The sequence below is a fragment of the Anoplolepis gracilipes genome, chromosome 6 (assembly GCF_047496725.1).
Source record: "Anoplolepis gracilipes chromosome 6, ASM4749672v1, whole genome shotgun sequence".
In the NCBI taxonomy this organism is placed as follows: Eukaryota; Metazoa; Arthropoda; class Insecta; order Hymenoptera; family Formicidae; genus Anoplolepis; species Anoplolepis gracilipes.
In genome coordinates, this window is record NC_132975.1 from 1,608,403 (window position 1) to 1,631,892 (window position 23,490).

Genomic DNA, 23,490 nt, shown 5'->3' on the forward strand with positions numbered 1-23,490 from the left:
GGAGGGGAGGAAAGATGACAAAGAAAAGCTCGAGATGGAAAGGGAAGGAGGTGGAGGAGATGAAGGAGTATAAGTATTTAAGGTATACGCTACAGAGAAATGGTAGGCAGGAGGCACAGGTGAGGGATAGAGTTAAGAGGGCGGCAGCAATAATGGGACAGATATGGGGGATAGGAAAGAGGAGGTTTGGAGGGGACTGGGAAAGGAGGATATGGCTTTTGGATAGGTTGATATGGACAGAGTTAAAGTACAGGGTGGAGATATGAAGATGAAAAGAGAGGGAGGGGATGGAGAGGAGAGATATTTAAGATTGGTACTGGGAGTGGATAGCAGGACACCAGGGTATATGTTGAGGGAAGAATTACAGAGGGAGAAACTAAGGGTGAGAGCGGGAAGAAGAGCATGGGGTTTTGAGAAGAGGTTGAGGGAAGGAAAGGGAGGGGAACTGGCGAGGAGATGTAAGGAGGAAATAAGGGATAAGAGCAAAACAGGGGAGGTGAGTTCAAAGTGGGAGAAGGAAAGAGAAGGTTTTTTCAAAGATAGAGGGATGAGAGTGGAGGAGAAAGAGGAGATGGGAGAAGATTGGTATAAGGGGATAGGGATAGAGGATAGGGATAGGGAAGAACAGAGGAAGGAAAGAAGAGGAAAGATGGAAGAGGCAAGATTTAATAGATGGTATAGGGAAGTGAAGGGGGAAGGGATACCGAGGTATCTGAAGAAGAGATGGGGAGAGAGCGGATGGAGAAGGGTAGCGAGGTTTAGATTGGGGAGCGAGATGAAGGAGAGTAGGTATTAGGAAGAGGAGGAGAAAGGCGGTGCAGAATATGTGGAAGGGAGATGGAGACATAGGAGCATGTATGGGAGGGATGCAGGGAGTGGAAGGTGGGAGAGGGAAGTTGGCAGGATAATGTGAGATGGGTTTTGGGAGAGGAAGGAGAGGGAGAGGGGTGGATGAGGGAAGTAGAAAGGGAGAAGGGTATAGGGGGGATAGGGGAATGAGAGAGAGTGAAAGAGGGGGAGAGAATGAGAGTGAATGATAAGAGAAAATGAGAGAAGGAATCGTGGGGACGCGAGTAGCAAAGAAAAAAATGGCAGAAATAAGCAAGAGGAAGCGGAAGTCTGGCGGAGGGAGATGTGTAAGGAGGGGGTGCGAACGTGGAGGAACCAGGAGGGTTACTCACGAGGGTCGCAGGCCCTTCAGAGGATAGGATAAAATAGTATTAAGGTTCGTATTAAGGATAAGTTAGTATTAGGTTAAGTTAGTCTTAAGGAATATTGTAATAGTTGATAACCCCAAGGGAATTTAATAAAGCTTTATCTATCTTATCTATGTATTTTTATGTATTATTTATGTCATGAACATAAAGAAATATTTTTATCAATATTAGGATTTACACCTTAATATTATTTTACATGTTAAATTGATTAGCTAAAATTTAATACTTTTTTATAAAAATTAATTTTTTTACATTCTTATTTTAATCGTAACATGCATATGCACATATAAAGTTTGTATCACTACAGTCTTACTAATATCTATTAATTTTACAAATATTATGAGATAATGCTATAAATATTTAATTAAATAGGAGAGGGGGTAAAGATGGCGGATGGAGAGGATGGGCGAGTTTTGAGTCCGGAGTATTTTTGAGGTTTTTAGAAGAATAGGGAAAGTAGAAAGTGAAAAGTAAGGGCAGATGAGAAAGCAGAAGGACAGTGATGTGAGAGAAAGTGGAGTAGAGGAGAAGGTCAAGCAGGGAAGAGAAATATAAGGACGGGAAAACTGGAACGAGAGGATAGAGAAGGATGACGTGGAAGAATTGGGAAGCGAAAGAGCGAGAAAAGGAGTAGAAGACGGAGGAAGTTGGTAGAGGAGTATAGGTTGAATTTTTGAGGAGAGGTGAGACAAAAGGAAAAGAGAGAAGAAAGAAAAATAGTCAAGAGTACGAATGGCGGCAAGAGGTGAAGAGGAGAAGAAGAGGATGGCAGAGGCAAGTGGAGTGGAGAGAGGAGGGGAAAGGAGAGGATGGTGACGTGGCATGATCGCGGTGATGGTGAGCAGGTGCAAGGCGACAGAGAGAAGGAGTTACAAGGAGACAACGGTAGATGGCAGGAAGAGTGTATCGTAGCGCAAGCACGAGGAGGAAAGATCGAGAGATCGATAGGATGGCGGAAGGCAAGGTGTGATTAATTCGAGACGGAAAGGCAGACCGAGGTATCGATGTCGAGAGGTGCGAGCGGATGGAATAAGGCGCACACGTGGTGACTGATTGAGAGGAGAATAGAGAGGATAAGGGTGCGAGAGTGGAGTGAAGGAAGAAGAGTGAAAAAGAAAAGAGAAAAAAGTGAAAGGAGAGATGGAGGAGATGAGAGAGATAAGGAGTGATGGGAGAGAGATGAAGGAGGAGAGCATAGCGGAGATCCACAGTGAGCGGGAGAGTAGGAAGGAGAGCAAGGAAAGAAAAGCGGAAGATAGAAAGGAGGGAGATAAAGGAGGCTATGATGGAGAGAAGCGTGGGCGATGACAGGTGGAGGTTATGTGCGGATAATGAATGGGCAGGGAGAAGGGAAACAAGTAAGGAACGCGGAGAATGAGAGAAGGAAAGAAGATGATGGAGGAAGAAGAGGAAAGAAGGAAAAGGAGAGAGGAGAAGAAGAAGGTTCCAAAGTGAGGATGAAGGAGAGAGCGGCGAGAGCAGAGGAGAAGAACAGAAGAGCACAGAGAGTAAGGCATGGTGGAAGAGGGTAGAAGAGAATGAAGAGGAGAAGTGGTTAGAAGAGAAGGAAAGGGAGGAAAGAGAAAGGAGGAAAAAGCGGGAGAGCGTCTGGAAAAGGATGGAGGGAAGAGCGGAAAGAGCAAGAAAGGAGAAAGAACGCAGGGAGATAGAAAGAAGAGAGGGAGCGGAAAGAGAGGAAGAGGAGAAAAGAAGGAAGAGAGAGAGAAATGTGATATGGAGAGGAATAGAAGGGGAAGATCAGGAGGAAAGAAGATATATAGTGGAAGGGATCATTGAGAAGGAGTTAGGCAGGAAGCTGAGAATGAAATGGATAGAAGAAAGAAGGGAGAACGGGACATGGACGGTGCTGACGGAAATGGAGAGGAGAGAGGACGGGGAAGAGGTACTAGAAAGAGAAGGAGAGATTAGAGGGAATTGGAGAGTAGGAGTGGACGAGGATCTGACACTGGAGGAGAGGAGAATGAGATGGAGGATAGGGGAGGCAGCAAGAAGAGAAAGAGTGAGAGGCAAGAAAATGATAACAACAAGCAGAGAACTGAGGGTGGATGGGAAGAGGTGGAGATGGTTGGAAGAGGAGAAAAGATGGAAAGAAGAGGATGGAGAGGAGTGAGATACGAGAGGTAAAAGGAGAGAAGAAGAGGACGAGTAGAGGAAGGCATAGAAGAGGAGGACAGTCCAGCCAGGAGGAAAGAGAGGAGAGGGAAACTGGAAGAGAGAGGAGGAAATGATTGGGGGAGAGGAGAGACGGAGAGAGCGGAGAGAAAAATGGAGAAGAGGCGAGAATGGAGAGGAAAGGGGGAGCAAGAGTAGCAGAAGAGAAGGAGGGGAGAAAGGGTAGAGAGGATGGGCCGTGAGGGAGGGAAAGGGAACCAGTATGTAAGGGTCACAAAATGGCCAGGGTCGTGGGGGAAGAAATGAGGCAAAAAAGGGGGAAGGTTAGAAGGACGTACAGTATGTAATTAGTGTATATAGGTAATAGTAAAGAGAGAGAGAGAGAAAGAGTGAGAGAGAGGATGAGAGAGGGTGAGAGAGGAGAGTGGAGAAATGTTGTGCTTTAGTGGTAAGATAGAGGAAATGAGGTGTAAATGAGGAGTCACGAGAAGAAGGAAGTGTGGGAAGCTGTTTATTTTTGTTTGAACATAGAATGTTGTATAGAGTTAATAATGAAGTGAGGCGCGGAGAGAAAGGGGGAGAAAGGGGAAAGGGAAAGAGAGAGAGAGAGAGAGAGAGAGAGAGAGAGAGAGAGAGAGCGGGAGAGAGTGAGAGAGAGAGGATGAGAGAGGGTGAGAGAGGAGAGCGGAGAAATATTTATCGTTAGCGGTAAGATAGGTTAAGGAGAATATGTAAGAGATGTAAGAGATTGAAATCCCCAAGGGGAATCAATAAATGCATTTATCTATCTATCTATATTTAATTAAATAATTTTTTAATATAATTTTAAATTATTTTATATTCAATTTTAAAGTATTTTGGTTATTTTCTTTCAAATATATTTTTATATTAAATATTGAATTCTTATTTATTGTTTTAATAATATTTCTTGTTAGTATGTATACATAATAAATTATTTTCTATTATTTTACTTGACAAATTATTTTGTTATAGATAATGCATCCTTAGGGTTATGCTTAAAGGAATATGGGATAATCCATTTCATCCAAAAGCATTTTTCATCACAAGATGCACTATTAAATGAATAAATATATAAAAAATGTTGTATTATAAAAATTTTGTATCAATATTTATTGAAACAAGATCGATGATATATTATTAACGTTTAATAGCTACCACCGACGCCTACAGTTTACGCATGAAATAGAAGTCAATAATGCCTTAAACTTCTTAAATACTACAGTCTACAGGTGTAACGGGAAACTCTTTACTAACTGATTCCAAAAACCTACATGTTCGGGCAGATACCTGAATTACTTTTCCAGCCACCCGTGTATGAACCAATGAAACATAAAATCAATACCATTAACCTGGTAGACCATGCGATTTTACTTTCCGACCAATGGTTTCACACAAAGGACGTCCAGACCGTGAAGCAGATTTTAAAAAACAATTGTTATCCGGCGCATATTGTCGATCGTTTTGTATATAAAAGATTATGGCCCGTATTCTGAGCGTATATTTAGTGGCACATTTATAGATCACTTTTAGAGGTGCTGATAAATGTTCTGGTAATACGACTAAGATCCGTCATATTCTCACCGCATATTTATAGCGCCTTTAGCTTACATTTTGACTATCATGTCATACATCATGCGAATTGCTCGTTTATAGCGGCACTGTGATTGGTCGTCGCGCGGTCAATCACGGTCAATTACGCGCCATAAGATAAATTTATAATTTCATTATAAATTTCAAAAGCATCTATTCTATTTCGAAACGCTCGCGACTCACGTTCATGTACTGCATTTATTTCCCGAACTTTAATTGCATGATCAATATCTTCCAAAATACATCCATGATTATATACTTTCGTACTTTTGTATATATTTTTGTATTTATTTTGTACTTTTGTATGTACTTTTCTAGTTTAGTACTATTGTATTAACTTTTCGCAATTTATATACTTCGCTTTACACACTGATGCACTGTTAAGATAAAGAAAATTTTTAAAGTGCCCAAATATCATAATTATTGTTGTGTAAAATCTCCATTAATTGTAAAAAAACTCGATATATATCCATTTTATTAACAAAATCAATCATATAACGTTGATAAAATCAATTAAACTTGTCAATCGTAACTGTTACGCACAGAGCGCTTTTATCTTGCTAAAATGTGCCTCCGACCACATTTAGCGGCGCATCTAAAGCACATTTAGAGGCACATTTAGCGATAAATGTGAGCTCAGAATACGGGCCTATGTGTCTTTAAACAGCAAAGAAATGACACAAAAGGTAACGGGGGCTCTACGACCTTTGACTTCTCTTTTTGCATTCTATTACCTTTCGTGAAGAGTTTGAGCGAGGACATAAGTAAAGCTGTTGCACGCGCAGATCTAAAGGTCATCTACACGATACCAAAAAAACTTAATGTACTAATTAAATGTGGCAAAGACAGACACAACATATTTGACAGGACGGAGATTGTATATAAAATTGACTGCAGCAATTGTGACGCAACGTACATAGGACAGACAAAAAGACACCTAAATACACGCATAAAAGAACATATGAATAACATTAAAAAACATGCGAGTAATCATTCGATCGTCAGTAAGCATAGGACGGACTATATGCACGACTTTAATTGGGCAAAACCGATAATACTGCACTGCGAAAAGCACACCAAAAAAAGAGAAATTGAAGAGATGTTTTTCATTAAGATTCATGACAATACAATAAAGAGAATGCGCAAAAACTGCCCGTTTTTCGGCCCTCGATTTTAAAATCGATTCATATGTCAAATGACAGCATATGATAAGACATTATTAAAAAAAAAAAGTTTCACGTTGAGCATACGTCTGGTTTCTGAGATATAGGGCGTCAAAATTTGAACCATCCATTAAGAAAATGTGGCGTTATTATCACATTGTGACGCTAAACTCTAGCTGTATGAAAAGCAATCTACCCAGGATTTCTTAAGTCGCCAAAATACATACAGATTTCCTTCATGAAAACAATATGAGTTAGCCAATCATCCTCAGATTCGACTTTCAACCCCAAAGCCCACCCCTTATCAAAATCGGCACAAGCTTCCTGGTATTCGAGTGTCAACCCTCATAAGACTTTTTCGGAAGCAAAAATGCATCTGGGCATTGTACAGGAACGTTACCTAAGTTTGCTGATCACCCTCACACTGGACTTTCAACCCCAAAAAACCGCCCCTAATCGATAAAGGCACCAAGTTCCAGTTATACGTGTAGTAACCCTTCTGAGATTTTTTTAAACGCAAAAATGCACTCAGACATTCTTTAGTAAGGTTATTTGAGTTAGTTGACTAGTCTCAGATTATACTTCCATCCCCCAAAAACCATCCATCATCGATAGAGGAACCCAGTTCCAGATATAGAAGTAATAAAACTTATGATATTATCCACACGCAATAATGCACCTATTCATTCTTTAGGAAGCTTATCTAAGTTATTCATATTACACTTTGACTCCTAACAAACTACTCCTTATCAATAGAGAAACCATGTTCTAGTTAGAGTTAGCATACCTTTCAGTCTTTTGAAGTGGAAAAATGCACTTAGATATTCTTCAGGAAGGATATCTGACTAGGCTGACCACCCTCAGATTTGACGTCCAACCCATAAAAACTACCCTTTACCGATAGAGAACTAACTTCCAGTTAGACATATAACACACCTCTCAAAATCTGTTGGAGCGTGAAAATGCATCTAGATATTCTTCAGAATGGGTATTTAAGTTTGCTAATTATCCTCAGACTAGACTTCCACCCTCTAAAAACCATCTGTAATTGATATAGGAACCTGGTTTCAGTTATACGTATATCATACGTCCTAAGATCTCTCGAATCTAGTGCGATGCTGTAACAGGGCCGTGATAGGTAGTTTTCACTTTGACCCTCTATATCTCAGAAACCAGACGTATGCTCAATGTAAAATTTTTTTTTTAATAATGTCTTATTATAAGCTATCATTTGACATAAGAATCGATTCCAAAACTGAGGACCAAAAAACGGGCAAAAAATCCACTTATTTTGCGGATCCTCTTTAAAAATCAACACAGAAAATTTAAACCCAATTTATAACAATATCTTCAAATATTTTTAACGACATTCGACCTTTGTATGTTTGTTTGTCATTGTTTTTGAAGATCTCAGTCTGCTTTCTGACGTGTGCTTGTGATGTATAATTGACAACCATGGAATAATTACTGCTCATCATTTAAATAGGTATGGGCAGTTGCGATTTTCGTTTATTTTTTCGTTATTATTTTTTATATTTATATATTGTAACCGATTAGAACTAACGCCGTGATAAGTAGTTAACGATATAGCTCCGCATCATGTCAAATTCTTACGCAAAAAATTTTCTATTCTTTAGACTCGATAAAGACCTGAACCAAAGGTCGAAACGTTGTCGCTGAAAATCGCTGTAATGATAAGCTTGTTTAACTGAATAAAAGCTAAGTTACACCAGTTTGGTCGCCTAACCATGGCATCTCCTGAATTACTTCACCGCCGGCGATATCATCCAAAGAATTTTAATTTAAAATTATATCTGTTTGTAATTATTATAAATATGTATATAATATAAAATTTATTATTTTAAAACTTATTTAAAATAATTATAATTACACTGTAGAATCTATACGTCCAGCATTCTTATTGAAACATTTCTGTATATACATAATTTTTAACCTATCTACTTTGTCTTTCTTCTCCTAAATAAATTTTTAATGATTCCCAAGATTTAACTCGTGAAAATGCAAGATAAAGTTGTCCGTGACTGAAAACATCTTTTCTTAAATCGATTGCAAATTTATCAAATTGTCAACAAATTTACAACATGCAACTACATACTTTTTTTTAAAGATAACGATGCAGTTTCCTTACACCAATTGATTTGTCTCATTATTCTATGCATAAAAGTATTAGGGTAAGATTATCGAAAAACAAATATTTTAAAAGATATTTTGTATTTTATGTCAAAATGCTGAAACTTTTAAGTCTTCTATCTCAAAAAGTTATTAGTGAAAAAATACTTTATCATAGTGTTTTGGAAAGCTCTCGAGGTAAGCTACAAGAATATGCAAAAATATATAGGATGTCTCATTTAAAAAATTCAAGACAACCTTTATATGATCTTCAAATGATTATTCAAGGTCAAACTAATGGTACCGTCTTAAGGCCCCCTCGAAACCATATAACTTATGTCTCAAACATTTTTTCGTACGATACGTATTTCTTCAGATATTTAAATGTCTCAAGATAAGACTCCCTGTATACAGGGTGGCCCATTTTAAACAATACGGTTAATTTTCTCGTAAACTAAGCGAAATATCGAAAAATGATTCAGACATGTGTTGCATGGTTTCGAAGGGGCTATAAGATGATGTCATTGGTTTGACCTTGAAGAGTCACATGAAGGTCACATGAAGGTCATTTTAAATTTCTTAAATGGAACACTATATATTTATGCATATTCTTGTAGCTTATCTCGAGAGCTTTCCAAAACACTATAATAAAATGTTTTTTCATTAAATACTTTTTGAGTTATAAGGTTTCAAAGTTGCAGTATTTTGACATAAAATATAAGGTATCGTAAAATATTCATTTTTTGATTATCTTACTCTAATACTTTTATGCACAGAATAATGAGATGAATCAATTGGTGTAAAGAAAACACATAATTATGATAAAGTAAAAATGTGTAACTGCTAGTTGCAAATTCAGATTTTTTCTTAAAGATAACTATGTGTTTTCTTTATATTTATAAAAAATTTAGTTATCCCATTTACATTACACATGGTATATTTATATTTTTCCAGAAAATTATAACGGAATGATTTTATCAATTGAAAACCAGAATAAGGAAATTGAAGAAAAAAGAACTCACATCTAAGTGCTTAAGGAAACTATGGAAGCTAAGGAGGTATAGATACATGATAATAATGATTAATATTTTATTATAGTAATTTGTATTATTATTTTATATTTTATTTTTGTTTAGCAAATATTTAATGATTTATAAATAAAACATTAGGAGCAAACTAATCGTCTACATGAAACCAAGGAACAATTAGAAACTACCACATATGCTTTGAAATCGACTGCTTAAAAAGGATATAGATTCATTAATTCATCATGTGTCAAATGGTATTATTAATAAAGAACAGTCAATAGTAGATGAATTTACAAAAAATATAAATATTTCGGTGAGTTATTTGTATATATGTGAAAAAAACAAAATGATATAATCAAAGAATATCTATAACCCAAATTTTTTTATTTTAGTATACCCACTATCAACAATGGTTGAATGCAGAAAAAAAAATTTATCTGACCTGATTCAACATGAACAGGATTTTTTAAATAACACATTCCTAAAACAAACATCAAAAATTAATGAATTGATAGAAATTAATAACTTACAAATTGCAAACACCCTACATTAATATTTAATTAATGATGATGTATCTAAAAAATTTGATAAGTTATTGGAATATACAGATGAATCAATAATACAACTTTATTTTATTTATTTTATTATTATTTATTTATTTATTTATTTATTTATTTATTTATTACGGGGTTAGAATATCTGTCATATCGACATAATATAGACGGGAGTGTCCGAAATGGCGACATTCGGATTGGATACCACCAATCATATCGACCGATGCTTAAGGTCACCAGCAACGATTAGTCAATCAGAGAGTCCTATTTTGAATTGGCCAATCAGATACGTGGCCATTTTATACTCACTCGATATAGACACATTTGAGTATGCGCAGATGTCTCGGAGGTTGAAATAAAATACAAATTACTATAATAAAATATTAATCGTTATTATCATGTATCTATACCTCCTTAGCTTCCATAATTTCCTTAAGCACTTAGATGTGAGTTATTTTTTCTTCAATTTCCTTATTCTGTATAACATTGATATAAATTAATGGCTAATAGGAGCAAATCGCTGTTCTTGAAGCGCAAATATATTTTTTATTACTTATAAAATTAAATTATATATATAAGGAAACGAATGTTTCAGTCTACTTTAAGACCTTCTTCAGCGTTAATTACATTCATGTTAAACCGTGTCTGTGATAGTCGAAAATATTTGTTTACAATTTATTAACATTGAGTGTCGGATTCATATTTCGCAAAGTTAGTCAATTCTCAATTATTACCAAGGTTATTACAATATGGTGTCAGATTTTGCATCACATTAACAAGAAAAAAACGGATTCAATTCGCGTTGTCATGACGTTGCAGAGTTTCACCGTTGGTTGGTAAGCCAAAGGGGAGAACGAGAATGCGAGGTCAATTATTAACAACGATTGACATCTAGATGAAAAATTAACAAAAAACACCGACTAATTATTAATGACAACTCATATTGGATTAACCGCTGGGTATTGGTAAAGATTAAAATATGTGACAATGACACACAAATTAGTTCCTTAGAGTTGTAGAATAATGGACGAAGAGTTGTTGCGATGCTTCTTGTTCAAATACATTTTTTGATCTGTCTAATAGCTCGATGAGACAAGCAGTATTTTTGAACATTGACATGTTTATATTTTGAGTGTCAATCATGTTTATGTACGCAGTATTTAAGGATTCAGTATCCGTTTGCAAATTTAAACCATTTACCTGTCTTTTTACAAAAACCATTTCAGAAATCAAGCGTTTATAGTAAAATCTCTCTTTGTCAATAATTTTGACCTCTTCCCAATTAAAGCTATGATTGCATTCTAAAATGTGATTGGAAATAACAAAATTATTTTTATTATTTTTTGTGTTCGATTTGTGTTCCCCTATTCTAGTTTTTAGTTTTCTCCCTGTCTATCCCACATAAGAGGCTGTACAATTATTACAGTTGATTTTGTAAACAATGTTGGATTGTAGAGGTGTTGGTATCGGATCTTTATAAACTTATTTAATTTATTCAAGCTGAAATAAGCAAGAGTGACGTCAATGTTGTAATAACCTTTTGTTGTGCCTCCGTGAGAGGGCACAGGGTTTTTTCGGGATTCGTGCAGGGAAGGCCGGGGATACGGCGGGCAGTGGCCTCTCTTTATTTTAATAAAGTTCTTTTAATTATATGTGCTTGCTTCTTCCTTTTATTATAATAAATAACAGTTAAATAGAATCAATGGGTTGGTATTTTGTCACTGCTCCCAGCGAACGTTATGTCACTCGCGTTTAATATCGGTTGAAGTGAGAGAACGATATCTCTCGCACGCTCTGTCGCACAGGTAGTCTGATACGCGTCGGCTTATCTCAGGCGCGCGTATATCTCTTAGTCATTCGTGCATGACTCTGTTGAATCTGGTCAACAGTTGCTCGTGGCGATTATTACTCGTTCGGTTCTGATTAACGGTTGCCCGTGACGATTATTCCTCTTTAGGATCTGATCAACGACTGCCCGTCGCTTCATCGCGGCGGGTGCTGTTCTTCCCTCCGAACTGCATGGTTTTTCGGAGGGGATCCCTTAGCAACATGACCAAATATGGTTATGTTGCTGAATTCGCGTTTTAGTGCAGGCGAGGAAGTTCAAAGTCGAATTTCCTCACTTGTACTTTTAGCGATTCGGCGACACCTTTCCGGTGCGTCTCTGAGAGCGCGTTCCGGTTTCGCGTTCGCGCTCGGTCTCGGGTGCGCGTGGCTCGCTGCGTCAGCGGTTCGCGCGATTATCGCTTCGCTCGCGATGCATTCCTGCATCAATATAATTATATATATATATATATATTCATTAATTAATTAAATCTATAGCCTTTTCTGGGGCTATAACACTTTGTAATAATTGAGAATTGACTAACTTTGCGAAATATGAATCCGACACTCAATGTTAATAAATTGTAAACAAATATTTTCGACTACCACGGACACGGTTTAACATGAATGTAATTAACGCTAAAGAAGGTCTTAAAGTAGACCGAAACGTTCGTTTCCTTATATATGTAATTTAATTTTATAAGTAATAAAAAATATATTTGCGCTCCAAGAACAGCGATTTGCTCCTATTAGCCATTAATTTATATCAATGTTATACCTTTTAACTTAGGTGCTTTCCTTCATATCATATTCCTTATTCTGGTTTTCAATCAATAAAATCATTTCGTTATAATTTTCTGAAAATATACAAATGAAAATATATGATGTGTAATGTAAATGGGATAACTAAATAGTATATACTTTCAAACGCATTGTTTTACTCTTGTTGTTCTCTTGCTAATCCTCTATATTATAAAAAAAAATAATATATTATTATTATTATTATTATAATAAACTGATGAGCTGTCAAACGAGTACCGTTTCGCTCGTACATACCGCGCACTTCGCACCAGCTCGCGTTTTACGAGATTGTGATCTCGCAAATCTCGAGACGACCAATCACGATCGGAATAAAGCGGCAACAATGCAAACGCGATTAGCGGCCAACTTTAGTATATCATGCAAAATTTATAATAGGGATATAGAGCAATCTTTCACACACACACAGTATTACATAAAAATGAAAATCTTCAACAAAATATATTATTTTAAGCATGTACAAAAACGAAAATATAACATTCTATTTAGAAAGAAAACTATGTTAACAAATAAAAAAAATATTTTGAACTATCTCTCAATCTTTTTTATATTATATACAGAATAATCTTTCAGAGTATCACATAATATAATGAAAACTAATGTTTTAGTTAAGAAGTAAAATATTGAAATAAATAGAAATTTAATAAATAGAAATTTAAAAAATACAAAAAATTACATTTCTTGCAATGGAGAAAATAAAGCATCAGTTATCATCTTTTTTTAATATTTTGTTGAGATTGTGAAAACTTTGCTAAATGAGCAACAATAAATTGAGCAAATGCTTCGTTTTCATCGTTTTCTTTATTATCTAAAGCATTAATGATTTCCTGGCTTACCGATGAAAATAGGTTATTAAATTCCTTTGTTTCATCAACTTTGCTTTTCTTATATTTAAGTTTTGTATGTAACACATCTGAATCTTTTTCTGTTGTTACGCGTTTTTGTGTTATATTTGCTGTATTTTCTGATATATTTTCTTTATTCTTGTCATCATTAGGAATATTACCTTCATCGTGTATGAAATCATTTGACTTTTCATTGAGTTCAAATACTTGGAATCATTTGACTTTTCATTGAGTTCAAATACTTCATTTGGATTAGATTTTAAAATTTCAGTTGATTCCTCAGCACACGATGTAGAAGATGTTAAACTTTTATTTGCCTGTATATTATTATACGTTCTAAAAATATAATACTATATAAATACCCAGATAGCCAAATGTCCTGATTTTGGAATTATGTTGTCAACAACCGTTACAACTAATTTTGAAAAACTAGGGACAAGATGAGACAGCATTATGCTTGTCGGGTTGAGTTCACATGATTTCTAATTCTAAGAACAGCAAATTGATGGCAACATGTTAACACCAATATCTTGTCAATATCTTTAGCTTGTCATTATATTTGTGTTGTTGCCATCATGATGTTATAGAAAAAATAACCTCATTAGTTGTTGTCATGTTGCTTATAACATAATGTTTCAGTTCGCTGATTATTTGCACTCAAAATTTCGTCAACTAATTGCGTAATATATAATACTCATGTTGCTGTATTTAATATTGCGGATCTATTCTCATGTTAGCAAACGTACAGCAAACGTATAACAATATATGCAATGCATTAGTTTGTTTAATATGATTAATCACGCTTGGCTATCTGGGTATATTTATACTATTAGCAAGAACTTTCAAATCTTCAATAATTATATACAAACCTTCGTCTTTTGATATAAGTGTCAAGAAACGATAACTGATTGTAAAAGGGGAACGGCTTGTGACTAGAAGAACCACTTTTATATTGAGTTTCTAACAATCGTTTCTCACGACTGTATTGACTTCTAAGAGATGTGCATCTCTTTTGACAATAATCTGATATATATAAATTATCTGCAAAAATTTTAGATTTTTAGATTCATTATTTGCATTATATAAATATTTAACAATAAGAATAAAAAGTAAAACGTATTTACCATAATTTTGGAAATTTCATTCCAAAGCATTATCTTTAACAATTTTGTTTTTGAAATCCTTGTATCTTTTATCATATAAAAATGTACGTGCCCTATATAATTCAATCAAAATACCATCACCGTCTTTTCCTTCCAAAAAAATTTCTTCTGTTTCAAGCAATTCATTGTGTAAATATCAGACCCATAATATTGATGATCTTCCATTTTAATTGACTAAAAAAGTAATTAAAAAAATGTATACATAATCGAACTTTTTTTCTACATATTAGAGAATTATCAATAGGATATTTTTTATGTAAGATTTTTCTTTGAATAAGAAGTTAGGCTATACTAATATTTATTGAAATACATATATTTTAAAAGGATGAAATTGTTGTTACATATTTATTTAGTGACATATACATATTAATATTTATAAAATTATTAATAGTACAGTAAAATGATTATATTCAGTTTACTGTATTGCGTTTTTATACATACCTTATTCCTTGCCGCTTTCGTATTTCATTAAAACATTAAAACATAAGACATTGCGTTTTTATACATACCTTATTCCTTGCCGCTTTCGTATTTTCATTAAAACATTAAAACATAAGACAGTATTGTGCGTTACTTTAAGACTTCAGACTTAAATCATAAAACATGTCTTAAGACTATAAGTCAACTAAACCCTTTTCTGCTAAAACCCTAAGCCACCTCTTTCTCAAGTAGTTTTTGAAGCAATCAAGTCTATCTATGAAGAAGCAGTGATGACCTACTAAATCGGTGTATAGGCGAGACTATACACAGAATAATAACGAAAGTTTCAATGTGACTGTCTAGAATTTGGCTCCGAAATCTGTGTCTAGTGGCAAACATGTTCTTGATATGGCTAGTAATATTGCTATGTGTGTACAATGATGGCTTATCAAGTATTATGAGAATTATGGAAGTGTTGGGCATCACAATCGGGTTGAATTGCTATAATTTTTGCATGGAGGCTGACGAGCGACGTATACAAGCTTCGCTGCGGAGCGATCGCTGACTCCAGCTGCAAAGACGCTCGACTATCACTCAAATCGGCCAGAAAGGAAAAAGAAGAGGAGAATGTTAATCTGAAAGGTCAATTGTATGGTCCAGGCATCGCAGACTAGAGGTAAATAAAAAATTTCCATCATTAAAAACTGATCAAAACTTTAAACGCGTTTTTCTCGAAACCGTATTTTTTAAATCGGGCGAAACAATAATTCGATCAAATCTTTACCGATTCACTTGAAATTTATTTACTGTAGTTTTAAAACAGGATTTTTCGCAGAAGTACGTACGGATTTTTAATTTCATTGTAAATTTTTTTTGTTATAAACAATTTTCACGTACATTTTTTCTTAAAAATGAAACTTTTTTTTCATATGTACGCGAGTTTCACAAAAACGGAAAAGAAAAATTTCCGTACGTACTTCTATGGAAAATCATGTTTAGATCTTAAAAATTTGTAGTTTTTTGTTCTAAGACAAAAACTAAGGGAGAAACCCTTTCGCCAGTGGGACGCTTCCAAAAAGCAATGGCTGTGCTACTAGACGCCTATCATCGACATTTTCGATTAAAAAAAAAATCATTTTGTATACTTGAAAAGATGAACAATAAAATGCTTAACTTAAATTTTTTTTCTTGCTTTACTTATTTTCGTAAATAATTGTCAAAGTTAGGCTGTTTTTTTCGTGTGCTACAGTGGCCTAACCCCTTAAGTTAAGTTTAGGTTAAGGATATAATAAGAGATATGTATAATGTTGTTGTTCTTGTAACCTTGAGAGGACCAAATAAAATATTATTACTATATAATTATAGTATTACTACTATATAATGTCAAATAACATTATACATAAATATTGTAAATAATAGTGTGATTGATTCCAAGGACATTTTGTTTTTTCCCGAGAGTCATCAGTCAGCAACAGAGAGAAAGAGAATTCTACATTTGTCAATGCACTTTTTATAAAAGGTTAAACTTTTTTTGAAATTCTTTTTCACTGAAAAATTTATTTTATATTTAAATTTAAAGAGAAGTATAGAATTTCATACTTACATTAATATCTACTTGACCTACCAGGTTAGTACCATGGCCATCATTGATGCCTCTGATTGATTCGACAACTGATTGTCTAAAGGGAGTTCTACGCGTTGCCAATGTCCAGTTGTCAGTTGCTAAGAATGGCAACTCTAATTATAAAATGTTATTTCCGGTTGAAACAAGCAGTTGCGATTGTTAAAGAAAAGTTACTCAACTTTTAACTTTTCTTTGGCAACCGCAACTGGTTGTTTTAATCGGAAATAGCATTTTGTAACTAGAGTTAACTAGGTCCTTAGTAACTGGAAACTGGACATTGACAACGTATTATAGAACTCCCTGAAATTGTCGAGTCACCTAGTTTCGAATCGTGAGAAAGATAATGTGTGAGAGAGAGAGAGAGGGAGGGAGGAAAGGGGGAGGGAAAGAGAGGAAGAGAGAGGGAGAGAGGGGGAGAGAGGGAGAGAGGGGGAGAGAGGGAGAGTGAGTAGGAGAGAGAGAGAGAGAGAGAGAGAGAGAAGTCTTGAGATTTTTAAGTTGTTAAAGTTTAATTTCTTCGACTTATTATTACTATACTTACTATTTGCATCTAAATCTTTATTGTAGCTAGAGTTGTCCTTTAGAAGAAGGATGTCATCGTCCGACGAGTCGGACAAAAAATGACCTTTGCCGATGCTTTTGATACAACCTGATTAATCATATAATTTTGTGTTATTGCAAATAATAAAAGGAAAATATAAACAATTGTGACAAATAAACTAATGCATATAACATATAAACAAATAATAAGGCACACACCTTGGAACGTTTTGCGAATGACTTTGATTTATCTTCGTCAGATTACACGTCTCTTTTGGGATCTTGGAACAACGCTAGTCTTCTTCTGAGAAATTGGAAGCGGCGTAAAGTATCTCATTATATTCTGTAAAGCACATATAACAATTATACATATGCATATATTGCACCTAAATCCGAAATAATATAATAGTATAACCTATTCACAACGTTATCATAAAAAAACTGTTGTCTCCTTAATTCTTTTGAAAAATGTATATTTTGTCGTAACCCGATACACTTACCTGGAAAGAGAAAATAAATATATAAAATAAAGAAATAAAAATACTAAAATTAAGCAAACAAAGCATTAAAAAGAATTAAATAAGAAAGATTAATAATAAGAAAGAAAATTAAATAAGAATTAAACAGAAAGATTAAGAAAGAAAAGTAAGACGTGACCAAAAAAAAAACAAGTCACGGTCAAGCTGAGTAAGCATTACGACACCCGAGCACGGAGTACGTCCCGCGCTCCGACCCGGAAAACCTCATCTTTCCGCCCTCGAAATTAAAGCGATATATAAACCGATCGCGAGATTCATTGCGGTCGCTCGTAAGAAAGTCGCTAGTAAGAAAGCCGCGCGTAAATAAGTTATCTACCTATTGACACGGTTCGTCATCACGACGACCGAACACGCGAGTTAATAGTAGTGTAAAACAAGTGTAACAGTACGACCGAAATATATTCTTTTACTACAAGTACGGAGTGCGTTCATTTGCTGCCTGAGTTCTAACTCTTTGGGCGAATATTCCAGAAGACCCTATCCTCACGGCACGGGCACAACAATTTGAACTATGTAAAATTTCATGTATAATTAATTCATTTTTATATTATTAATTAATTGAAACAAGTCATTTAAGGGACGAATGACCCATTAGCATGGCCGAGCTGTAAGATTTTGCGTCACCTGCTATATTATGCGAAAAGCTGACATGTTATAACGCCTGCGTGGCACTGACATATCGCTGACGTAACGTAATGTATCAGAATCTTGCGCGCAGAGAAGACTTCGAGATATCGAAAGAGATGATCACTCTCTTTTGAGCGGCGATCGCGATTAGACATTAAGAACAGATCAACCAAGCAAAGATCGTGCGATTCAATTGTAACGGCTATTACGCTGGTTGAGAAGGCTGTGAAGGTTTTTTTGTAAAAGTGCTGTGCTGAACAGTGGTTCAAATAAAAACTATCTATTATTAATAGTTGTGAGAAACTGCTGTGTAATTTATTCATGGACACTTCCAAATTTTAGTGGATCGACATCCTGGAGCATCTTCTCCAAAATCAACATCAAATTCGTTTAATCTCGAGTTATTCTATTATCTATCCTGACAAACATTTATCATCTGAACATTTTATTATTATTTATTCAATTATTTATCTTAAGCGGAATATCGGTATCGGTACAAAATAACTCATTAATCTTACAATACTCACAGCTACATCTGGCGAATGGAATATGTCCTTTTCTTGTGAGGAATTCATTCAAATAATAGTGCCTCAGTGTATTGATCTGTAAGATAATTAGTTTGTCCGCACGAAGATTCGGGAACTCGGGGTCAGGAAAAGGATAACGAATAAAGATTTCATTTATCACAAACTGACAATTTATTCAGAGAAATTATACATCAAGTAAACGCTTTGAAACGGAGCACAAGTCGCGCGGCCGTAAGCCTTTTCGGCCCTTATATCTATTTGCTCCACTTTAGGAGAGGCCCGCTTCTTTTTCTTCTTTTATGTGTTTAATTGGCCTTTCCCGATCCTGTTATGGAGGGGGATGGTCAGAGTTAAATCGACCAACAACAGGTGGGGAAATGGGTTATTTCTTTGTGTACTTAGGGTGACGTCCCATGGCGCGTATTGTGATACGCGCGTATCGAGCGTATCGAACTCTGTGACCAATCAAAGATGTTTCGCTGTTTTCAATACGCGGAGTTCTATTTCCAGTGTCCCATGGAGCGGATTACGCGGAAGCGCAACTAGCGAATCGCTAATCGCAGGACTGCTTCAACGGAATCTTTGAAAGGGTTCTATCAGAATAATCTCGTGATTGGTGATCTATTAGTTGCGCTTCCGCATAATCCGCTCCATAGGACACTGGGAACGAATTCCGGCATATTATACACCGCACGCATCTAAAAAGTGAAAATGTTCATCGAGATACAACATTAGTTTTATTGAAACTTTTCCATAGATAATATATATTTTTATTTCTATTTTAGAAGTCTTCATAAAAATATTAATTTTCAGTATTCTTATGCATCAATGGCAATATTTTTAATACTTCGGTATTGCGTACACTTGGGCGTCCCGATAAAGACAAACCTGTCGAGCATAAAAAATTAGTGGCAATTTTAGAAGCATTTGGTCAAGCTCTACTTCAGTCAGACGTCAATATATTCTGACAAAGTTTGCAGAGCCTCGAGCAGTTAAATATCAGGTGGCGATTTGATCAACGAACCATATTCAAGGTTCATTCTTTTTGCTGACACTTTGCAATTTAATTTCAATACGCGGTAAATATTATATTATCTACCAATATATATTTCTTATTATTTATGTTTATACTTAGAAGATCCATATTCATAAAGTATTCTTTAATTTATAGGTCTCATAGGTCTAGCAGATGAAATAAGATTGTTCTTTTTTGGAAAAGAAATGGATTCCAAAATTAATATTCTATTAGCTATTTTCTGTTTGATAAATAAATTCAAAGTTACAATATTTTTTGTAAAGAAGAATTGCGACGCAAAATATTCCAAATGTATGCGCTGTTCACAATTGTGAAAAACGAAAAAGAATCTAAAAAAAAGCGACAATTTTGGGTGCGACCAATATTCACTGCACAACGGCGATTATTACAAGGAGCGAGTGACAATCTCGTTAAGAAATGGAGACTGAAGACATAAGAAAATATGTCAATTATTTTCGAATGGATCTTATCATATTTCAAAAATTATTGAAATTAGTCGGCCCTTCCATCATTAAGGGGTTATATACACTTAGTAAAGTTGAAAAAAATGGATTTTCAAAAATATTATTTTCTTAAAGTATATAATCTTAAGAATATTTTCTGAAAGTTTTAGAGTTTGCCGCTCAAAATTCTCGGAGATACAGGCCGTTTTGTAACTGCTCGTCGGACCGTACGCGGTCGAGTCAGGTAGCAGCTGCCGCGCGGCTCCCCTTACTTTTTTAGATACCATCTAATACATTTTTCCAAGCTATTTAGTTGTGAGTATTGTGTGAGTAGACTATAAAGGGACTTACGAACGTTAAAACAAGCCTTGTCCTTGAAAGGACGTGGTAGAGTTTACAAAACAAAGATTGAGTGGCAGTGCTGTTCGAGACTCAAAGCCGTGAAGTCGTGCCTGTTTTGCTGTTTTATTCATCTACAACGAAATGAATTCTAAGACGAAAGGCTCAAGAGACTTGAGAATTACTAAAAATGTTCGTAAATCAAGACCAAGCAAACGAAAAAATGTTTTTAATCCAAAAACGGTCGAAACGGACGAGAGTTCGTTTAGCACATTAGCGAAAAAAATGAAGACTCAGAATGAAATAATCGTGCCAGAAGATAGCAAATGTGAGTATAGAATTTTGAACTTTCTAACGGTTTTTGCTGCAATTGCAACATTTGTAAAGTGCAAAGAGTGTGGAGGAAATATTAAATGTGAAATAGCATAAACACGTGGATTCAAAACAATAATGAAAGCTACAATCAACTTATTTGGAAGATCAGCCCTAAAATTATCCCAAGTGGCTCTTCGATAGTTGAAATTGCTGCCTACGTCGCTGCCTGCACTTTCAATGAAGGTGCAGAAGCCTTACTTACAATATTATATACGATGGAAGTCTCCCTTGGACGATACGCTCATTTATATGCGCAGGGCGAGGACGAGAAGCGCGTGTATATCGCGGAAAAGATAGCGCATCAAAACACTCGGGAGGAAAGAATGCTTCGCAGGCAACATCAAATCGACATCTTAGAGGCGGCAAGTACAGCGGAAGATCTTTTATATGGACCTGGAATCGATGACTCTATGTAAGTTAAAAAAATAAAAAATTATCTGCATGTAACTTACTTTTGAAACTTTAAACGCGTTTTTCTCGAAACTGTGTTTTCAAAATCGGTGACCACGATTTCTCGGAAACTATTGTGCCGATCTTCATGAAATTTTCAGAGCTTCTTAACAACATAAAAAACTGGTCCTTGATCGAAGGATTTTTTTTATGTTAAATATTTTCAGTTTTATGGACGAAAAACAGTCGATTTTTTTCCCAATAATCGAAACTTTGACTTTAAACATCCGCCATTTTGTCAAAAATCAAATTTTTCAATAATCCTTCGATCAAGGACTAGATTTATGTATATACTAACAAAATTATTTTGCCTATTTGTTTCAGATAACCTGGGAACAAGGAAAAGTGGTCACCGCAAATCAACTTTTTTTCGAGGCGCGTCCGGAATATTATTATATTTCGCTATAAACATATTTTTACTTATAAAAATTCCTGAAGACTCTTCAATAATTGTATTTTAATGTGTGAAAAGTTGAAATAAATATATCCATATGCTTTTCCAAAAAAATTCACAAAAAACAGCGTTTTTTGGGCCTTACAAGTGTATATAACCCCTTAAACAATATGTAGTTCGAGATCCAATTCCTCCTGAAACGCGTTTGTATATTACGCTTCGATATCTGGCATCAGAAGACAGCATGACATCATATGCTTATCGAATTGGCCTTATACTGTGTCAAAGATAATATCAGAGACCTGCAAGGAAATATGGAATGCTTTGAAAGAGACAGTTTTTCTTCATGACAATCCAGACAGCTGACAAGAAATTGCTGATGAGTTTGAGCAATTTTGGAATTATCCGAACTGTATAGGATGCATCGATGGAAAACATGTTAGAATGCAGGTTAGTACATTGAAAGATGTTTTTTTTATTATGAATTTTGGTAAAGACAATTTTAATACTACTGTGACAAAGTCACCAGGGGCCGAACAGCCGCCCCTGCAAAATAATCGGCGCCTTTTGACGCCACCAAACGATACAACGTTGGGGCTCCCGGTTTCCCCACTCGACTGCCTCCCTACTCTGCTCGGAACCGAGAGTGGGAGGCCGGCCAACGGGTATATAAGCCGGCTCGGCCAGAGAGCCGACACCTAGTCCTGTCCTGATCCTTCCTCGAGAGAGTTCTCTCGAGGCTCCAGACACCAGCGACTATCCTCTACCACGATCCTCCGAACAACGAGCGTTCTCGTTGACCCGACCGGGCGTCCCCGGCCTCCGACACCTAGTCCGACCATCCTCCGGACAACGAGCGTTCTCGTTGAACCGACCGGGCGTCCCCGGCCTCCAGCACCTTGTCTGACCATCCTCCGGACAACGAGCGTTCTCGGTGAACCGACCGGGCGTCCCCGGCCTCCGGCACCTTGTCCTACCATCCTCCGGACAACGAGCGTTCTCGTTGAACCGACCGGGCGTCCCCGGCCTCCGGCCCCGTGCACTAGATTGAAACCGTCCGTTTCCGGACGCCAACGTAACCCGTCCGTCTCCAGGCGAATAACGTTGACATCCGTCCGTTTCCGGACGACACCCACCGATCCGCCCGTCTTCGGGCGACCAGAGAGAGAGAGAGAGAGAGAGAGAGAGAGAGAGAGAGAGAGAGAGAGAGAGAGAGAGAGAGAGAGAGAGCCGTCTACCACCAGGATGCACGCCACCGACCGAATCGCCGAGCCGTCCGACTCCAGGACGCCACCATCGGGCCAGCGTCGTCAGAGCTAACACCGACGGCCCAACTTGTATATACCGCCCCTTGTACATATTTCCCCCGCAACTGCAAATACCGCATTCACGAATGCAATGTACGATAACAATAAACTCGATTAGTACGACCAGAGAAAAAAAGAAGTCTATCACCCGCCGTGCCTGTCCTTCTGCCGAATCCTGGAACCGACGAGCTTGTCCGAGACGTCGGGAAAGGCGAATCATTACACTACATACTTATTATATGACTAATTTGCCGTAAAAAATGTTAGTCAAAGGTTGTACTTATTGTAGAGTACCTTTCATCATTAATGTACGAGTAATAAAATTATATACATATGTAATTTTGCTAGTTACAGGCTCCGCCAAATAACGGCTTGACGCATT

General features: G+C 36.2%; 1 protein-coding gene and 1 long non-coding RNA gene across 2 annotated transcripts in view; both read left to right on the forward strand.

The window, feature by feature from the left end:
• Positions 1 to 21,883, forward strand: part of Atg4a (Autophagy-related 4a) — a 278,503-nt gene extending 256,620 nt beyond the window's left edge. The window contains exon 10 of the mRNA XM_072894305.1: positions 21,732 to 21,883. Coding sequence (XP_072750406.1) covers positions 21,732 to 21,868 — 137 coding nt within the window. The 3' untranslated portion in view covers positions 21,869 to 21,883. The remainder of the gene's footprint in view (positions 1 to 21,731) is intronic.
• On the forward strand, positions 9,126 to 10,300 carry LOC140667156 (uncharacterized). Its single transcript, XR_012046961.1, has 3 exons — positions 9,126 to 9,312; positions 9,391 to 9,595; positions 9,675 to 10,300. It is a non-coding gene; the product is annotated as an uncharacterized lncRNA (long non-coding RNA).
• Positions 21,884 to 23,490: the final 1,607 nt, after the last annotated feature.